The 22,458-nt window shown below is 35.0% G+C and overlaps 1 protein-coding gene across 1 annotated transcript in view; it reads left to right on the forward strand.

Annotated features, from left to right (window-relative positions):
• LOC148951490 (uncharacterized) overlaps nucleotides 1-22,458 on the forward strand; it is a 73,704-nt gene that overhangs the window by 25,520 nt on the left and 25,726 nt on the right. Inside the window, exons 2-3 of the mRNA XM_089091126.1 lie at nucleotides 1,451-1,722; nucleotides 12,580-12,753. Coding sequence (XP_088947252.1) covers nucleotides 1,451-1,722; nucleotides 12,580-12,753 — 446 coding nt within the window. The remainder of the gene's footprint in view (nucleotides 1-1,450; nucleotides 1,723-12,579; nucleotides 12,754-22,458) is intronic.

Consider the following 22,458-nt stretch of genomic DNA (forward strand, 5'->3'; position numbering starts at 1 on the left):
GTCTCGGATTAATAATATGCATAATGTTTTGGAAAACATGCTGTTTAGTTTTTGCTTATATTAGCTAAGGTATGTTCTGTTGCAGCTACTGCTACAACCACAATGAAACACAGACCGTTTGTTGACAAAAGCCTCTTTAAAACTGCATGTTCATCAGAAAATATCCAAGATTTTGCGTATTTATGAATTCTTTGGATTGGAGCAGGTCATTTTTAGCATAAAAATTGTTCTCTTATTCTTTTATTGAATACATATTTCTTTATGCCAATAGTTAATTAAAACTTTAGAAATTTAAATAATTCATATATAGATGGCAATTGAATTTTTGGTGCCAAGATAAAAAGTATCTATGGACCCTTCAAAGCTCTCGTCTGCGTCTGCTTTATTGCAGAATGGCTTTATAAAGTTAAGTTCTGATGGAAGTTTTCCAATAAATTTTGACTAGACATCTTACTTTATATAAAACAAAGTATTGGTGAAATTCAACCAGCCAATAGCTAGTCTGAAAACTGTGATGTGCTGCTGTAAAGTGGGTAGTTTCCTCTTTAAATACAAAGCAGACCAATCAGTTGGGTTTCGGATGCTCACAAGAGAGCTTTTATGTTTTTTTGGCTAAAGGCAAGGGATTAAATGTTACTATAGAAATTGTATGCTATCAATAGATTGCATTAAAGATGACAATGTTTATGCATAGTCTGGAAAATATGCTTCATCCTACAGCTTGTGGATCCAGTTGGAAATTCCAGAACCAGTGTTTCTTCTTTGTTTTTATGTGCGCTAAGGGAGGCTTTGAACTTGGGGTTGGGAAAGGGCGAACTATTTGTTCCAGTTCCTTCAAAATAGTATAGCCTACCCTAGCTTTTTAATGTATGTTTTCTGAAAGGCTTTGTAGCTAAATAGAGGGGACAATTGTTTTTTTGTGTGTGGGAGGAAGGGGCTAGGCGATTTTAAATTTTATATTGTATAGGTAACAATTTTCCCTTGATTTCACAAGAAGGTATGAATTGCTGGTTTTTTTTTTTTTTTTTTTTTTTTTTTTTTTTTTTTTTTTTTTTAAGAAGTTAAATCATAAAGTTTAGGCTTCTGGGTTTCATAAAAAATGACAATTGTTATACATAGTACGGTAAATCTGCCATGTTTTGTCTCACATCACGGGCATCAACTATGAACTTCTATGAAAAGTGTTTCTTTCTTTGGAAAAGGTGGGGATTTTTAATTTGGGGGAGGGGGAGGGGCTTACTAGTCTTTCTCCCATCCTCATAAAGCAGTATATGCTATTTGTTTTTCTTTTGCTATGTTTTCTGGCCAACAGGCTTTTTTGGCTAGTTTCTATGAACAAGAAAATGTACCTGCAAATTTAGAAACAAACCTATTGTAATCTACAAAAATTACTTTATTTCTATCCTAGCAAAATTATTTAGTGTTTATCTTCTTGTATGTGACATTTTAGGAAACGGTAGTAGCAAAAAGGAGGCTGAGGCTGATGCCTGTCAAGAATTTGTCAAGTATTTGGTGTCTCAGGGAAAAATTAATCCCGAAAAGTATCCTAGAGGAACAAAGGCTCTATTGTTTGCATTTCCTGGATATCGACCAAAAAGACAGTTCAACCAGCCAGCTCTTACAACAAAACCAACTGGACAGTCCAATCTGCCAGTTCCTGTGTCTCTAGTAAATGATTTTAGGCTAAATGGATCTGTGTCTCCTGAGGTTTTGGGGTCTAAGGTAAGCTTAATGTATTCTCAACATTTTGTGTTCCTTGTCTAACTGATTTAATATGGAAATATTGCACCTAGAATCGTGGATGCATAGATGTATTTATTATTCAAGATCCAAATCTCTCCCCCCTCCAAGAAAAAAAAATTATGGAGACCCTTACGACTATATTTCTGTAAAAAAAAAGGCATATTCAAATAAAAACAAGAATGGAGATACGCATCCACAGTCCTGGCAACAGTGAGTGTAGCCACATGAGGTTTGTGGGTACTGCAAACATTTTTAATATTTAAAAAGCCAATAAAAGTTGAATTTGTACTCTGTGGTGTAGCTAGGGGAGGGCAAGGGGGCGGCTATACGATCGCTCAGCATCTGAAAGGGTGCCAAACTGCGTTTTTTGTCAATACTACGATTTGAGGGGGGATGGGGGGATGGTGAAAGACCAAAATTGTCCCTGGGTGCTGAAAGTCTTAGTCATGCCTCTGGTTGTGCTCCATATTTTCTATCAAAGTTTATACTTTTTTATAAGAATTATTTGGTTTAGTGTGGGCTAAACTGCTAAATTTAAAAACAATATAAACTGTCAAAGTTTGCTTTGTATCAATCTTTAAAGATATTTCTTTTAGTTGAAACATAATATAAAATTATCCAAAATAGGAATTTATTTACCTGCTACAAAAAAAAATCAAATTTTCTATATTCAAGTAACACTTTAATTTCCGTTTAGATATAATGTCTTGTATTGGTGTGTGTTTATACGTTGACTAATTATCGTAACCAGACTTTTGACAAAAAGTCCACATAAGCGTGCGTGTTACTATCAAAGAATGTGGATACAACTCAAAGAAGCAATAGGTGGGCTGTCATTCGTGATGACTTCAAACCGAATTTTTACGATTCATCACTGCCAATTATACTAATGTTTCTGTTATCTCTTCCGCCTTGTGTGTCATTTCTACCCAAATCTTTGTCTTTCTCCTATGTTCATAACTCTAGCTTGACTTCCAACCGTGACTCTGTCTTGTCTGATTATCCAGATCTTAAATCTACCACTATTGTCATCTCAGATGGCATCCTTTTTGGTGACCATATAGACCTCCAATTCACCATAAATATTCCTCCATCACAAAATAAAACAAAACCTCATTGGTTCCCAAAAGTATCATGGGACAAGTGTTGGGCGATAATTTGATTAAACAATATTCCAATATATCGATATTTTTTACCTTCCATATTCGATAATCGATATATCGATTTCGATATCTTTGACCAGTTTTAATTCAGATTAACTCTTGGCTTTGCCAAAGTTAAATAAAAAGATTGGGTACTTATCTGTTAGCCAGTACACACTCGGGAATTTGGGTCTCTGAAATCAGGTAAAAACCAGTTTATTGCTTTTTGTATACGGAGACAATTAGATTCGACTCAGTGGAAAACTGGATTATAGCTATGTTTTAATAAGTATTTAGTTGGTATTTTGAGTAGGTTAGCTTACATATTGTATGCAGCCCCGCTATACTTACCCCCCCCCCCTAATATGAAAATATACAGCCCTAATCGTATATATCCTATCTATCTCTCAAGCATCGCAGTTGTTTCAACCCCGTACCTGTAGATCAAATTCTCGAGTGTGTACTGGCTAACAGATAAGTACCAAAAATTGTAATGAAAGTGTATTTTGTACAATTTTTTTTAAACTTTGAATAATATAAAATCAAGCAATAAAAACAAACTTCGATTACATAAGTGAGTATCATAGAAATCTTCTGCCGTGTAAAATTTCCCCATGGAGAATATCTCCTGCGGAAAATTCCGCCACGAAGGATTTCTCCCACTGAAAACTTCCCTATGGAAAATTTATCCCATGGGAAATTCCTTCCTTTCACGAAAAAATCACTTCATAACTCAAAGCCCTTTTCCCAGGTTGTGGGGGATCTTGTTATCTCCGGAGGCACAGTTATTTGATCTTTCAACTATGGTGAACAGAATGATTATCTCAAAATTTGGATAGGGTGACCTCAGGGATAAAAGGGCTTGGGAGGGGGGGTAGTTGCCTTCCAATATTTTGGGTCGATTTAGAATGGTACTAGAACTTTTATTTAAGTTTGAACGAGCCCTTTCCCAATATTCTTGTGCCATTGGTTTGATACGAGCACTCTGGCGAAACTTAAATAAAAAAGGAATTAATAAAAATGCATCCGTATTTTTTTTTTTCTGACAAAAATACCAAGTCTTACATTTTGCAGATGGGAGGTTGAAATCTTTACAGTTGGGTTCCATGATATGCTGAATCTGAGGGTGCGCTTTTCATTAAAATTCCTTGAGTTTTTTGGGTGTTTCTCCCCTTTCTCGAAAGTCACGCAAATTTTCTCAGACTTGTATCTTTTGATGGGAACATTAAACTGAACGAATCTTATATATTTCGAATCAGCATAAAAAGTTAAATCTCTGTTATATGAGTACGGCCTATAAGCCTAGAAGGCAATTTATACAGCCAAGCCCTGTTGGAGGTCCTCAGCGACATTTGAAAGTCCTCCTGACTAAACATATTTTGAGTTTGAGAACAGGCTATGCCAACTTATGGATACAGGTGTGTATGCGGTGTATCAGCATGCATGAGTCGATGGATTAAATACATCTTCGTTAAATACAAAATATTTTTCTATGATGGATCTTTTCTACAGGACGTTTACCTGTGGATAGAAGAAAAATCCAAAAATAGTCAAACATTTTCAAATATCGTTTTCGATATCGATATTTACGTTTAAATATTCGATATCGATATTTGTTCAAAAACATCGATATATCAATATCGATATTGATTATCGCCCAACACTACATGGAACGCATAAAAATATCATCCTTCTAGCGTACGCTTAATTTTTTGTTGATGAAAATTAAAATCCCTTTCTAACTGCTGTTCACTTCACTGAAAAGGAAACTCGCAGAGTTTATTTACTTTTAGCTGAGTTAATGCGTTCTCTTAAAGTCGATTCTTCTGTATTTATGCCTTCGCAAGGGTCAAAATGCTACTACTACTACTACTAACAACTCACCGCAGCACCAAATCGCCTGAGGCCAACACAGCTACGCACGCTCCTCCTCCATCCCAATCTATTCAAAGCCTCTCTTTTTACACCCTCCCAGAAGTTCCATTTCCTTTAAATCTTTCTTTATGACGTCCTCCCAACCCAGACGAGGACGACCTGCTTTTCGTTTAGCCCTAGACGGTTGGCCGAAAAGAACAATCTTCAGCAATATGTCATCCTTGATCCGCACAACCTGCCCTAGCCATCTCAACCTTTCTTCCGTTATAGCCCTAGAGAGCGGTATTAAACCATATTTTTCGTACAGCCTATTGTTTGAAATACGGTCAATCAGCTGGGTGCCCAGAACAATCCTTAAGCAATTTCTCTGGAAAACATCTAGCAAATCTTCATCTGCTTTTCGAAGCGCCCATGCTTCAAAACCATATTTGACTACTGTCATCACTGTAGCTTCTAATATTCTAATCTTGGTTTGCCGACTTATCTTCCTATTCTTCAACTTTTTTTTAACTGTGAAAAAACACCCTGAGCCTGTGCTATTCTACTTTTAACATCTTCACTGCTCCCACCATCTCCACCAACAATACTACCAAGGTAAGTGAGGGTCAAAATAGGGACTGAGAAACATGGTTTGAAAGAGGATGATGAATTGCAAGATGCCAAGTCATAAATTTTGGTTTTGGATCTGGGCTGACTGTGAGCGTCGGTGCTTGGGTATTATTTTTTTAGTTAATTCGGCCCAACATGGATTCTGAAAAGCTCTCTGCTACTGGGAAAATTAACAAGTTAAACTGTAACACGTGATATAAGAAATGATCCTCAGTAATACTTGAGTGCTTAGTATTATATACCTGATTGATTAGATTGATGAGGTGATTGCTTAGTATGCTGATTGATTGGTATTGCCAAATTGGTCTTCGAAGAAATCAGCACAAAATGCAACCATGGAGACATCCAGTTCGTGTTCCGCGAAGGCTTGGTCGTACGAAAGGCACATACACCTTTTTTTGGCCATTTTATTCCGCCGTCGAATAATGAAAAAGAAAGTCTACGTTTATGCGATCAACATTTCAAAAGTGTTCGAATCCATAATACATTCTTAGGCTCTCCTTTTTCTGCCGAGAAACAGAATAAATCCTTTTCTTTATGGTCATTTACGGAGCTGTTATGGAAGAGCGTCCATACGGGTGCGGCTGGCTATTCAGCTGAGCAACATCGTCGCTGTCCGGAAAGGTTTTGAAATATGGCTCTGTGCTTAGCCCAACTCTTTTCAATAATTTCTTCCGTTAATAATATTCATCCGTATTTGATTGAGCCTTATGTTGAAGCTACCCACTTCTGCTACACAGACGACATTCTTAAAATACCGAACGAGTGCCAAGCTCTCCAAAATGCAGTGATGTAGTTTACTCTGGTCTCAATGAAATCGACCTCTATGTCGCCTCCTCAAAAACTTAAGTCTTCTGTCTCTGGTTCGCCTTAGCAACCTCCCTTAGCTCTCAACGTTGGCCCGGCAACTATTTTCGCGTCGTTTTCTATAAATTACTCATGTCTTCAGTTCGGTTCAACTTCTAAGGCTACGAAACACTTGGTATCTCAGCTTGTGATCTATTTCCAGTAGACATGGTATTTTTGATATTTATTCAAAATGGACCAGCTTGTAGACAGATGCCTTAAGCGTCGCGAAGGTATTGTTGACTTTCCGCTTAACAGCGTAGTTTAAGCGTGCTTGTGCAGTTGAGTTGCTATCTTTCTAGTGAATTTTTCAGTAGTGCTTTTATTGTTTAGTTTTTTTGCTACTCTAAGTCCATGCATTGTTTTATAAAGAGGGTTGAAATACATTATTACTAATATTATGTAACAATCAACATTGAAGGCACTAGTTCAGTTTTTTAATTAGTTATCAGAACAACTTACATGGGGCCCAAAAGTCTTCTTCAACGAACTTTTCTTCCAAAGAAATCTTAAGAAATAGTAAGATCAAATCCGGTTGAAAGTACCATCAACAACAACAACGTAGATAAACGAGTTGGATCTTTTTTTCTGTTACACTTTACAATTTATGAAGGAGCATGAATCACGAAAGGAAATATATTCGTATATTTTTTTAAAATTAGCATTATAAGTAACGATCACGTTCCATACTAAGAAATAAAACAGCCCGTAAATCCTAAAAATGGTGCCTTGCCCGAAATCCATATAAAGGAAACTTACAGTCCCTTGGCTTGAATAACAAGGAAAATCCCTGACTTGAAAAACAAGGAAAGTGACTGCAACTACGATATTTCGCATCGACAGCATCTTTTTTTTCCTCCTCCCAAGCTAGCTTCGTACTGGAACATCAGAGAGAGCAGTTTAATGGCGCCATTGAAAGAAGATCACCACATCTAGTGCCTTTTGTAATTTAAAAAATATTTAAAATAAATAAATAATTTTTTACAAAAACTGCATTTTCATATGCAAAATGATAAATGACGTCATAGTCGTAGGTTTTAATTGCGTTCTGGAACTAAGTAAAGAATAAACCACGGCTAAGAGTTCAGATAATGCATACATCTTTTGAAAAGTTTCTTTTCTGGGGTATTTTGTCATATTTGACTTAGTTAGCTGCCTAATTCTCTAGCATTCGTCTCTTACTATTCCAACTAAGAAAAAGCCAAAGACTTTTCCCGTTTGTAAATATCTGTGAATTAATATGTCTCGTTAAGTATTACTATGTATATATAATTAAACATGACTATAGGTCTGTCCTCTGGAGAAGAAGGATTGAAGTTCAAGTCAATCTGTTTTATGATATCAAACATTTCGGGGAAACGAACTGTAACTAAGGAGTGACTCGGCTCAATAGTAACCGAAACTCTAAAAAACGGAAATTTAATATTAATGAATACATCAAAAGAATCAGCTTATTAGGCTGATTGAGAAAATTTGTCAGGTTTTTGAAATAGGGAAGAAACACGCCATAAAATTAAAGTAATCTTATTGAAAATCACACCATCAGATTCAGTGTACCAGAGAATCCTATTGTAGAAGTTTCAAACTCCTATCTGTAAAAATGAATAAATATTTCGTTGTTCATATTATTGACCTACAAATAAATTGAACATACTGCTAGATGCTATTTTTTATGTTCTTTCTGAATATAATAATTGTTTTTCTCGGAAATTCAATTCTAAGCCCTTTTAGGACCCTTATAAATAATAATTTCATTTTATATTTTCTGGATATAAAAAATTTGTTATAAGATTTATTTAAATTCCTGGGGGGTTAATATTCAAGGGAAAATGTTACACGGGGGGGATTTGACAGAATTACTATACGAAATTGTTTTTAATTGTTTTACATTCTCTTTGCTATATTTTTCACGTGGAGATGTTCCGGGGGAATTATCCAGGGGCTTTTTTCCTCGTGTTTTGGTTTCTGGGAAGTAACTTCCATGGAAGGGGACATTTTTGGAGTGATCGAGAAACCGATTAGAGAGTAAAGTCTTATTCAAATCAAAGAATACTAAGGAGAATTTTTCTGGTTGAATCGCCCGCTAGCAATCTCAAAGGGAGGGGAGATTCTCGGCGAAGATGGAACTGTCTGGAGGGGATTTGACGGGTGGGGTGTGCAATTTACGTTGGATGAAATTTCCACGGAGTTTTCCGTAAAGGGGAGGGGTATATTTCATAGAGGAGGAGCCAGATTCACCGGTATTATTTGAAAAATGAACAGAAATTATTTCGTATATGAAGAGTTGGCCTCTCCTCAATACCTTGCTCTTTACGCTAAAGTTTGACTATTTGTTCCAATTTTTTAAGAGCTTCTACTGTAATACGGGGGCCGCTTAATTAGAATAGGAAGCTTTTTTTTAAATTGCTATTAGCTTTAGCGTAAAGAGCAAGGTATTGAGGAGGGTGCAACCCTTCATATACGGAATAAATCTACCAAAATTCATTTGAAAATTTTGTTTTAATTTTTCATGTACGGTGAGCAAAAATTCGAACCTCCGTGAGTTGAAAAACGTTCAGAAATTAAATTTAAAAAACAAGTTTTTTTTTTACTGAAAGTCAGGAGCGACATTAAAACTTAAAACGAACAGAAATTATTCCGTATACGAAAGGGACTGTTCCCTTGGGCAAGTGGTGTAAGTTATGCCCTGTGGGCATATATGGTTTTTGTGGAAGGAGTGGTCGTAAAAACATAGGAGGGGGCTCATTTGATTGAAAATTAGTTAAGTGTTTTTAAGCTCTACGATATGCTACTTCTACCCTTCCTAAGAGTGAAAAGTGATCGGAGGGCAACTACCCCCCCCCTCATATGCCCTCTTCCACAAATTCATCTGATCAAAATTTTGAGATAGCTGTTTTGTTAAAAATAGTTCAAGGATTAGATAACAAAATATCGGGGTCGACACGACCCCCCAGAGCCCGGAGGCAAGTGTTTTTAAGCTATGGCCCGGGGCATACAGGGCTGTTGTGGAAGAGGTGGTCGTATAAACTTTGAAGGGGGCTCATTTGATTAGAAGTTGAAAGTTCTAGTTCCTTTTTTAGAGTCAAAAGTGTTCGGAGGGCAACTTGCCCCCCCCCCCTCCCATGCCCTTTTTCCTCAAATGCATCCGATCGAAATTGTAAGATAGCCATTTTGTTTAAAATAGTTCATGCGTCATATAATAATGCCTTTGGGGTTGACACAGCCCCCCAGGGTCCGGGTAGGGGTCAGTAGCCAAACTCTTTTTTATAGTGGATACTATATGTGTCTGGAACTGTCTTGGATAGAACTATTTCTTTTTTCTTTAGTTTCTACGATGTAATCAGTACAGTAGAAAATATTTGTAATATAATTCGTTTTAGGCTTTAATTCAATTTAAGCTTTACTCGTTTTAAGATCAATTCATTCATTTATGATAGTAGGTGTTGTATGTTTATTTGCTATTATTGTTTGTTTAATTTCTGTTTGTTTTGGGTTTCATTTATTCTTTAATAGTAGTTTCTGTTCGTTTTGAAGTTGAATTATTTATAGATTTTTCTTTGTGCTGATCTTAAGTTTAATTTTAAGTTAATTGCCTTTGCTTTTCTTTGAGAAACTTATTTTTCGGAAAGCTTTTTTTTTAATTGATTTCCGAAAAACATGCAGCGAACAATGTCACAATTTTACCTAGGTACAAATGTCGTCTTTAATTATGTCTTGAAGTATTTTGTTAATTATCTCAGAACTAAAATAAAATATATAAAATAGAAAAGTATTAAAAACAATATAGTCTACAATAAAAACACCTCATAAAATGTTAAAATCTTAAATATAATCTTTCCATATGTTCGTTTCAGCGAAGTGAGTATACACGACAACATAATGTCTTCTACAAAAGTTTCAGTTGAACATCTCAGTTGCAATCTAATAACAGTCAAGAAATACGATCGCTATAAATCAGACACGAATGAAGGCGTCAGCAATATCTTGCCTCTAAAATTCACTGATAATGATGAAAAATGCCCTCCTGAAACAGTCCGATATATGAACAATTTTGCGAATTTGGAGAAAATGCCCTCCTGTAACAGTCCAATATATGAACAATTTTGCGAATTTGGAGATGTCATTCAAATTGTCATAGAGAGGACAGACCCCAGCAACGTGCCCGTATTCGTAAAGTACGAAAATAATATTGCCAACAGAGCAAAACAGAGACGGTCTGTGATTCTCTGTTTTGTTCTGTTGGCAATATTATATGCCATTATGTTGATTACTGTCCACTCGTTGTAGAAGACCTACCCTTACACGAAAATGATGATATTACCAATAGAGCAAAACAGAGACGGTCTGTGATTCTGTTTTGCTCTTTGGCAATATTATATGCCATTTATTTTGTTTACTGTCCACTCGTTGTAGAAGACCTATCCTTTTTTTCAGCACGGGATTTTCAAAAGAATCCAAATCTGCCTCCATTTGCTGTTGCTATAGAAAAGATGGAACAAAGAGTTACTTGCGAAGATTTACGCAGCTTAATACAGCCTTATGGGTTTTTAAAGATTATTAAATTTCTAGATGGTGATATTGCTGTAGTTTGAATAAAAAGTGAAAACGAATTGGATTCCATTTCAAAAAACTTGGATGGAGAAGCACTCTTTGAGAAGAAAATAGAAATTAGTGTGTTGATAGGTGTCTTCCTTCAGGAAAACGATACTCCATTCATGCTAGAAGATGGTAGTCCATCTTTTATAAAATTTGGATGGAATCCAACAAAAAGGCGAGAAATACCAGTTTCCCGAAGTTTCCCGGATATGACAAATACCTGTTTACTTTCAAAGTGTACCCGCTTATGAAACCATACCACGCAAACACAGTTTTCGCAGAGTATCATGGTTGCTGCGGTAGCGGCATCCTAGGAAGAGACGATCACGTCCCATACTAAAGAATACAAAACCTATAACTTCTAAAAATGTTTTCAGAACGAACTACAGAGTATATCACTGGAACCGCTTTGTCCTGTGCCCCTGTAAAGAAAAACCTTACAGTCCCTTAGCTTGTACGGCAAGGAAAACCTGCTGACTTGAAAAACAAGAAAATTGTTCATTATCATGATATTTCGCATCGACAGCATATTTTTTTCCCCTTTATTTCTCCCAAGATAGTTGGGCACTGGAGCATCATATAGAGCTATTTAATGGCTCATTTTAAAGGAAATTGCCACATCTGGTGCCTTTTGAAATTAAAAAATATTTTTATATCGATGGAAAATCTCTAACCCATAGCTGCTGAAATATTAAAATAAATCATCATCTGCATGATGATGCAACACACTCCAGATAATGTAACACAGACATCTTTTGAAAAGTTGCTTCTCCGGGATATGGTACCAATTTTGACTAACTTCGCTGCCTGATTCCTGTGGTTCGTCTTTTACTATTTCAACTAAGAAAAAGCCATAGGCTGTCGACTATGTGTAATAAGTGAAAAAAAATTAATCTCGTCAAGCAACTCCAGAGAAAAATATTTAAAGTAAATTTAACTCACAATGGTTGAAAATGAGAAGTCGTTTGAACAACTAGAAGAATCTTTGTCATATAAATTACGTCAAATGACTATGGGACTCCCCTCTTAAGAAGATTCTCACGCAAGAATTCTATTAAAGGAATACAAAAAATATTATTGTTAGAAACGGTTTGTATTGTGTACATCAGACGCGATTCAAAAGTCAATACGATCAAAATTACACTAATGAGGTTTTGGAAGGGGGGGGGGGGTCAAATTGGAAAATAAAACACGAAAAATAATTCTATGTAATCTTTGTAAGTTTAAGTTTCATAGTACAATATAGTACAACCTTGATTCTTTTTGTACATTTACGCAAAATTACCTTCACTACTTTTACCATAGCAATAGCTGCATACAACATACTAAGAATCATTATAAATACTTCTTATGTATAGCATGAAAAAACTCCTTAACATAGATTTGCAATTTTGGATTACATTATTTCTGAAGTTGAATTAGTGAACAATTGGTTTACACAAGTCTGGACCTTGAAGAGAATTATACGACGCTTTTTTTTCGGGGATGTAGAACCCGATAAACAGCATTTTCAGGCTGAAATTTTTTGCGGAGAATTGGTAGGAGTCTACATATCTCTTTCTTCTGCTTACAAATAAGGATAAGGCATATTTTCTTTTGCTTAGTCTACTATCTAAATCAAAAAAGTATTTTTGATTCCATTAATTAATCTATTATTTTAACCGTTTGTTTTATATTTTTAGTATTTATTATCTTGATTTGTATATTTTCAGAATTCATGCACCATTAATTGATTTGTTTTCTTAACCCTTTGTTTTTATATTTTCAGGCAACATTAGAGCTAGAACTCGAAACTAAAAATGCTCCAGTAGAAATTAAAACTTCTATCAAAACAGCTGAAGGATTAGAAAACAAAAGAAAAAAAGTGGAAACTCTGCATGATTCCATGACAACCAAAAGTAAAAGTACAGTTGAAGGAGCTAATAAACGAGAAATACCAACGGTAGATACTGCTTTTTTGCCGATTAAAATATTAATAAAGGTCAATTTACGACGAGAGTATACTGAAACCTACATTAAGCTAGTGCTATTTTCTAGAGTCAGTTGAATCCAACACAATGGAAGTCTAGCTAATATCCCGAACTGAATCTATAAACAAACTAATAAAAGAAATTTATTTGATAAAACAATGCAAATAACTCCTGAACTTTAAACATATTAGCCTACCCCACGGACGTAGCTACAGTATTTTTATTGGGGGGGGGGCAAGAGGGAGTGCTATTGAAGTAGGTACTATTCAAGCAGTACCGTAGTGAATAAAAGTAACTATTTAACAAACACAACTTGGTGAATTTAAAACATTACGCAATATCCGGGTTGCAGTAGTAGCTAGCAACCTAGTAAGAGACGATCACGTCCAATGTTAAGAAATATAAAAACCCATAGCTCCTAAAAAAAAGAGTCACATCAAAACAAAAAGTACACAATTAGAACCGCCTTGTCCAAAACCCCTATATAGGAAAATTTCTGTCCCTTGGCTTGAACATCAAGGTATTATAAAGAATAAGCACATATTTAACAATCATAAATATAAGTGCTGGTGCTTGGATTATACTAAAATTTTCAGCAATCAGCTACTGCAGACGACAGTAGTATAGCGTAAACAAGCTTTTGGGTGGGCGAAGGTGAATATCATATACACTTCATCACTAATGCTGCAGTACATATCCTCCCTCCAATTCCTCCACCCCTAGCACAGGATGCTCAATCTCATAATTGAACCAAGGTCTATTCTAATAGCTCCGGGTGTCGCACTATTAATTTGCTCGTAATTTTGAATGGATTTTGACTGTAAGATTTAATTTGTTGTACTAAACTTTTAACATACGTGATTTATTGAAATATTATTTGATTTTTATTAAATTCATTGTTTTGTGGGTTCGCCGATTTATATTAATAAATAGCATTGATATCAGCAGGACAAAACAAAAAAATAGGCAGTGTAATAGCGCTGTCTAAGCAAAGATACGGGATAAGTCAAAGTGTTACCACAGATTGTGTAACATTGTATTTTGACATATTCACCATATTTAAATAGCAACCATATTTCAAATTTGAAAGTATTCGAAAAACAAAGTTAGAATTATTAACTTATCTCTTGGGCACTGTTTGACAAAGAATATCGATAAAATATGAGAAAATCTTGGTATCATTGTGGCAGAAACCTTAAATTAGATAAAAATTACTAGAGACGCTAGTTAGAGGGGAAAACCTTTTCCAAGAGTTTGAAAATAACCTCGCTTCTTGTACCTTGGTTAGAAGCAACAACTATCATACAAATTACACAAAAGTTTTTCTTGTGTAAATCAGGGTACGGGGATATACATTTGCGGAGGGGGGTTCAGCTAAATATCGTTTTTATGTCTCCCTTCCACAAGCAAAGCTTGGTCTTCCAGTGCTTCATGATAAAACTGATAACAATGGAAAAAGAGAATGGGTTAGTGCCGCTTAAACTTGCACACAAAATTTCAAAATTGTGAGAAAAATATCCATATTTTGTTTAAATTCACTTTATTTTATTCTCAGCAGACATTTCATACAGCATACTGATGCAGAGATAATTGTCTCAAAAGTAGTGCTGGCGTTGTGTGAAATGCAACTAATTTCAGTCATAATTCTTAGCACATTTATGTCAATTTTTTTTTGAGCTGGTTAAAAGAAATATTTAGAAAAGTGAAAATAGCAAGAAGTGAGCATGTTATTATACATAGAGGCAGTTCTACTTATATGGGTCAGTATGTGAATCCGAAACTTAAGGAATAGGACGTCATCAGCGCTTATTAGGTATTTCAATGACAAATAAGAGAATTGGAGTTTCAATTAAATACTGGAAAAATAATTCAAACAATTAAATGATTCCTGGAGTGGATCCCCTCTACCAAATTCTATGACCAAACTATAACCGATTTGACCAATCTAGTCATATCATTATAAATAGTACGTATTATAACGTATTATAAGACATTCTTTGTAGTACGTATTATAAATAGTAATAATTATAAATACATTATAATAATAATTATAATAGTACATCATATAAATAGTACGAATATCATTATGAAAAGCACTAAGACTTATTTTCTTTTTCAATGATTTCTTTTTCATTCAGATAATTATATCCACTGTATATCAACTTTCTTATTCTTCAATGATTCCATTTCTTTCTTATTTGCAGATGTAGAGCGTGTATTCATTTCCACTTTTGGAGCTTTTAAAACATGAAAACTTAATCTTGAACTGATAGATTTTAGGTAGTAAAAGCACTTTAAACATCAGGGAATAAATTGACCTGAGTAAATGGGGCAAAACAAGAAGCATAGAACATTTTCAATTTTGCCTTTAACTAGGGTTACATTTTTACTTGATGATAAGGTTTCAAAGGCAGTATATTTTGAAAAACATCAATATAAAACATACCATGAAGTGTAATGGACCTCTATCTTTCTTGTTTTCTTTATGTTCAAAACGAACATGGATTAATTAATGAAAATTACCTGCTCAAAGTAAAGAGAGCAAATTTGACACTTAAAACGAGCTTTTAAACAGTTTTAAAGCTACTCAATAAATTGTAGTTTTTTTTTACAATTATTGAGGGAGGCAACTGCCCCCTCCCCCCCCCTGAACGAAGCCACTGGCCTACCTCTGCGTATTTGATATTTAGCCAGGATAAGTATAAAAAGCGTCTGTTATAATAGCCCAAATTTAGTAGGAAGAAATTATTATTTTGGCACTTCGAGTTGTTTGTGGTAACTATGTTGTAAAGTGTACAATTATGAAATTTTTAAAAAATTCAGTTCGAGCATAAGAACTATCAACATTCTAAGCATGTTATCTTTTGAATACTTCTAAAATTTTCAATTAGGAGTTATAAAAAAATTGTGCATGTATATTTACGAGAGAGGAATTGTAGGCTACAAGTTGATAATAATGTTTTTGACTCTTTGTTATTAAGCTTGGAGTGAGAATGGGCAGCACTCTATCTCCTAAATTGTTTAATATTTTTATAAGTGAGGTTGTTGATTTTTTAAGAAAAAGATGGGGCTCGACATTAAGTCTAGCGACCTAAAAATTATCTCTATTGTTATTTGTGGTGGATATGATATTGGTTGTACCGTAAGATATGCAAACACTGTTGAATCTATTAGTAGACTACTACTACTACTACTAACAACTCACCGCAGCACCAAGCCGCCTGAGGCCAACACAGCTACGCACGAACCTCCTCCACCCCAATCTATTCAAAGCCTCCCATTTTACACCCGCCCACGAAGCTCCCATTTCCTTTAAATCTTTCTTTATGACGTCCTCCCACCCCAGACGGGGACGACCTGCTTTCCGTTTAGCCCTAGATGGTTAGCCAAAAAGAACGACCTTTCACAATCTGTCATCCTTCATCCGCCACAACGTGCCTTAGCCACCTCAACCTTTCTTTCGTTATAGCCCTAGAGAGCGGTATTGAACCACATTTTTCGTATAGCCTATTGTTTGAAATACGGTCAGTCAGCCGGGTACCAAGAACAATCCTTAGGCAATTTCTCTGGAAAACATCTAGCACATCTTCATCCACTTTTCGGAGCGTCCATGCTTCAGAGGCATATTTGACCATTGTCATTACTGTAGCTTCTAATATTCTAATCTTGGTTTGCAGACTTATCTTCCTATTCTTCCAAACTTTTTTTTAACTGTGAAAATACACTCTAAGCCTTGGCTATTCTACTCTTAACATCTTAACTGCTCCCACCATCTTTACTAATAATACTACCAAGATAAAAGAAGCTGCCCACCTGATCAATCTATTCATCGTCAAACGTAACCTTTTCTTTTCCCTTTATTCTTATCTTTAGTACTTTTATTATTCTAACCTTCATCTTAAAACCTATTCTTAGTACACGGTAGCTATAAAACGTCAGACAGTTCATTTCTTACACACCTATTTCTAGGATGATTAAGCCATCAGCATAATCTAAGTCCAGGAGACTTTTTCCTCCCCATTTGATTCCGTGGTCTCCCACTGCCTTTTCTGTGCTCCTTAACACAAAGTCCATCAAAATGATCCGTATAAAGGGAGATAGAATACAGCCCTGCTTAGCTCCTGATATAATACGAAACCAGCTGTTAACCTCATTTCTTACCCTAGCTGCAGTAGTGTTATTCCCGTACGTAGCACTAATCACTTTAATGTATTTGTCTGGTATACCATACAAGGATAAGACCTTTACTAAAGCTCTTCTATCAACAGAATCGAACGCTTGCTCGTAATCTATAAAACTGAGGACCAAAGGTGTTTGTAAACTTCCAATTATTAGCCTAAGAGTGAAAATTTGGTCGACACATCCTCTACCTTTTCTAAAACCGCACTGCTGTTCTCTTAAAACTTTGTCTACGGTATCTCTCAGTCTAAAAAGTATCATATTACTAAGTAATTTACTACCTACAGAGACAAGACTAATGCCTCGGTAATTACCACACTATCCTTTATAACTTATCCAATAAATTGTCTTAATTAAAGTTTTCCTAAAATCCCTAGGTACTTCCCCTTTTTCAAAAATCATATTCATAATCTTCAATAACTTATTTCTGACCTTAGAGCCACCATATTTAAAAAACTCATTTACCACCCTATCAGCCCCTGAAGCCTTATTATTCTTTGATCCTTTTAGTACTGTTGCTAATTCCTCCTCACAAAACAAATCTTCGTTCACATTCCAAAGTATCACGAACTTTATCATTTTCATCTATATTTTGGCCTGCAACTCTATCTCGGTTAAGCAACTTCTCAAAATGTTCAGCCCATCTCTCTTTAGTTTTTTCATTATCGTTTATTGCAACCCCACTCATATCTTTAACTGCACCAAGTCTGGATTGACTACTCCCTCCCAATTTGTTAACATACCAGTACAAAATTTTACTATTGTGCTATCTAGTTACGTCTCCCAGATCCTCAGCAATTTTATCGTTGGCCACGACTTCACACCTCCTTAGTTCAATTTTTAATGCTTTCTCCACTTTCTTTACATTTCTTTTGTTTTCATACGATCTATCACTCAGATAATTGTTGTACAAGCCCCTTCTCCTCTATAGTAAACATAAAGCTTTTGCACTAGTATTCTTAGCTGCAGCCCTGGCTTTCTCCCCTAGGACACCTTCAGCAACTTCACAAATTATTTTTCAAAAATTATTCCAACCATCTTCCACATTATCAAATTTTAAACTCTAAAATTTAGTATTCAACTGTTCCTGGAAAGTTTCTCTCAAATTCTGATCCTGAAGTCTACTAACATCATAACTTCCCGGGAGGTAGTTACCCTTCCGATATTTCAGTTTTAAATTAACCCTTGACACTACTAGATGGTGATCTTTACTTTTAACATCAATAACACCACTCCTATATACCCTAGCATCTTGTATTGATCCTGCCAGTCTTCAGTTTACTAAAACATAATTAATAAAGTTTGTTGTCTTACCATCACGTGAATACTATGTTAACTTATGGGCCATTTTTTGACCAAACACCGTATTGGTTATAACTAGATTGTTATACCTACAAAATTGCAAAAGTCTGTATCCATTACTGTTTTCTTTTCCTACACCAAATTTACCAAGGCTGGGATACCATCTATCCCTATTTCTACCAACCTGGGCTTTAAAATCTCCCAGTAATAACATCATATTTCTACCTGGGACCTTGTCTATTGTCTCCTGTAACTGTAAGTAAAATTCATCTGAGTCCCTAGTATCTCCGTCAGTCGGTTCTACAGGGGCGTATACTACTATAACTGATACCCTGAACTTTCTAGTCATAAAATGAACAATTAGTATTCTATTAATAATACCTTCCCAGCCTAAACAAGACTTAGCAGCTTCCTTATTCATCATAAGCCCTACTCCGTGTCTATGCACCCTGTCCTTCCTGCCTGAGTAAACAAATTCTGTGTCACCTAATTTCAGGCTTCCTATCCCTGGGATATGATTCTCCGAAACTTTTAATAAGTCCAGTTCGAATCGTGTGACTTTGTCAGTCAAAGTGCCGATACGATGGTCATTTTTTAATGTCGTAACATTCCAAGTTCCAATTTTTATGTTCTTTAAATCATTGAAATTATTTTGGTCTCAGGAAAAGCAATGATCCCGGATACCAGTGCAGCACGGGGATCACATATCTTTTGACGTCTACACCAAAGTGCTTACGCTGACTGAGAACCGGACAGCAAGAAGTCACTGGGACCTCTATGAATGGAGACTTTGTGCAATCCTTGGCCCATCTTGGTCACAACATGGTTTTAAGAATTTGGCGATGCTCTTCTATCAATAAGAGTCAAAATCCTGTACAGACAATCTCAAGCCTATTACCTCCGACTCATTCTATATCCATGCCTACAAATATTCGTCTACTACGGGGAGGCAGCCCATAATAGATAAATTAGCTAGGAAGAGATTTTTCATCCCAAAGACACCCATCAAAACATACCAAGCCCAGAAGAATTGTCCATTAGTCAGAATCCCATGCGAATGCTGCGTCGTTTACTAGGCTACAATTTCCTCGAGGGGTGCCACTCCTCAAATGGATATAGAGTTAACCGCAAGGTCCCCAGTCTTTCATGGACCCCTAAAGGGTCTAGGCAGCCCTTTGCAGAGGTCGTTTTCCATAGATCTGGATCTTACGCCCTGCCAAAGTTGTCCTCCTATAGAGGATCCTCCCGCGATGGTGTTCTGCATCACCATGCAATTTAACCCATTACTGGGAGAAGGGTTGCAACTCGTGGGACTTGTGGACAAACCAGTGGGTCCTTTTGAATGTACATTTGAGGGGCCTTCTTCCTCCTCCGCCTGTATTTATGACCCCGGGCGAGAGTGTCCCAGATTCTATTATGGAGCCCCAGGGACAAGGTCCCCCCTTGGTCCGTGCCTCCTATGGAGGTACCCAAACACGCAAACTACTTATAAATATATATAACTCACTGACTATATAAGTTATATACAGAAATATATAACTTGCTGACATATTTAACCTACTACTTATAAATATATATAACTCACTGACTATATAAGTTATATACAGAAATATATAACTCACTGACATATTTAACCTACTACTTATAAATATATATAACTCACTGAATATATAAGCTATATACAGAAATATAGAACTCACTGACATATTTAACCTACTACTTATAAATATATATAACTCACTGACTATATAAGTTATATACAGAAATATAGAACTCACTGACATATTTAACCTACTACTTATAAATATATTTAACTCACTGACATATTTAACCTACTACTAATAAATATATATAACTCACTGAATATATAAGTTATATACAGAAATATAGAACTCACTGACATATTTAACCTACTACTTATAAATATATATAACTCACTGAATATATAAGTTATATACAGAAATATAGAACTCACTGACATATTTAACCTACTACTTATAAATATATATATAACTCACTGAATATATAATTTATATATAGAAATATAGAACTTACTGACGTATTTAATCTACTACTTATAAATATATATAACTCACTGAATATATAAGTTATATACAGAAATATATAACTCACTGACTATATAAGTTATATACAGAAATATATAACTCACTGACATATTTAACCTACTACTTATAAATATATATAACTCACTGACTATATAAGTTATATACAGAAATATATAACTCACTGACATATTTAACCTACTACTTATAAATATATCTAACTCACTGACTATATAAGTTATATACAGAAATATATAACTCAATGACATATTTAATCTACTACTTATAAATATATATAACTCACTGAATATATAAGTTATATACAGAAATATAGAACTTACTGACATATTTAACCTACTACTTATAAATATGTATAACTCACTGAATATATAAGTTATATACAGAAATATATAACTCACTGACATATTTAACCTACTACTTATAAATATATAGCTCACTGACTATATAAGTTATATACAGAAATATATAACTCACTGACATATTTAAACTACTACTTATAAATATATATAACTCACTGACTATATAAGTTATATACAGAAATATATAACTCACTGACATATTTAACCTACTACTTATAAATATATATAACTCGCTCTATTAGTAGAATATTTGGAGAATGTTAAAAAGATGAAGTTATCACTTTAAAAAAAGGAAATTAAGTGGGGAAGGAAATTACAAATTAAAGTTTAATAATAAGAAACTGGAAGTAAGTACTAGAATGAAATATTTGGAATTTGTTTTATAGGGTAATGGAGGTTTTAAGAGTCTTTTTAATTGGGCAATTAATAGTGGTAAGCTGTGTCTGCATTTTTTAGAACTTGATGGCTATGGGATTTGAAAACGCTAATTTTACATAAAACAATATTTAATACAAAATTTTTAACGTGATTGAATAGGCTATGGAGCAAAAGATTTGGGCTGGAGAAGCGGCTCAGAAGTTGGAGTCCCTCCAGCTTCAGTATTGTAAAAGAGCTTTGGGACTAAATCAGACAACTCGCTTGTGAATTCGAATGTTGAAATTGGCCTGTTTTCTTTAGGTGTATTTTGATGCTTAGATTTTGGTTGAAGTTAATTAAGCTAAACCAAAATGGACTAATTAGAGCTATATATGCAGAGATAATAAATAATAGTTTAAAAACTCTTGGTCATCCCAAAAGTATTTTTTTTCGGCGGGAGGGGATACAAAAAAAACCTTTAAAAACACATTAAAATGTGTTTATATTCATTTTTGTCATGTTTTACAAGTCAGACAAACATTTAGGGGGGGAGGTACCTAGGTTAGGTTACGTTTTTAATATATGCTATGCTATGCAGAGTAAATAATCATTGTGGCTGCAGCGGTAGCTGCAACCTTGTAAAGAAAGAACCACGGCTAATAGTAACACAAGACTAATTATTTTAAAACCAAGTCGGATCGAAATAAAAAGCAAAGTATTGAAATCACCATCACCGAAAACCCCATATATGAAACTTGTAGCCCGCTGTCTTGAACAACAAAGAAAATCGCCCTCTTTTGCTTGGGAAATGATTATGTGGCCTCTTTATTCTTGTTTTTTCCCCGCTCCTAGCGGGGCACTAGATCATTAGTCTCTGGGGAATCACCTCCGACTCCACAGAGCAAAAATTTACTAAAACATCGACTCCAGCCGTGTTTTAGAACTTCATTTAATTAGATTTCTGAAACTCCGACTCTAAAGCCTGGAATGAATTATAAGCTAATTCTTAAGTTAATATAATCGGGGCTTTGCTCTTACCTTTTTTATTATACAACATAAATAATGGACAGATAAAGCATATTAAGTATTGAGAGACCACCTGCCGGACTGATTCAATAATCTTAGTGATTAGTTTGAGAGAGCTTTCAGATGCGAGGACCTCAATTAAATTGTATAAAAAGCACCTCGAAAAAGTACAATTAAAAAGTACCTCAATTAAAAAAATCAGATGCGAGTATCTCGATTAAAAATCCTCCTCGATAAATAAATGCAAGTTATTATTTTAGGTTGATTATAAATGGATGGCTCATAACCCCAACTGGTGAAGCCACTTTCATTTCCTTTTTATGATTTAGCAGCTGTAACTTTGCATGTCCATCGGGCAATTCTTTGCATT

The sequence above is a fragment of the Artemia sp. Qi Xiang Cuo genome, chromosome 6 (genome assembly GCF_049724085.1).
Source record: "Artemia sp. Qi Xiang Cuo chromosome 6, ASM4972408v1, whole genome shotgun sequence".
NCBI lineage: Eukaryota > Metazoa > Arthropoda > Branchiopoda > Anostraca > Artemiidae > Artemia > Artemia sp. Qi Xiang Cuo.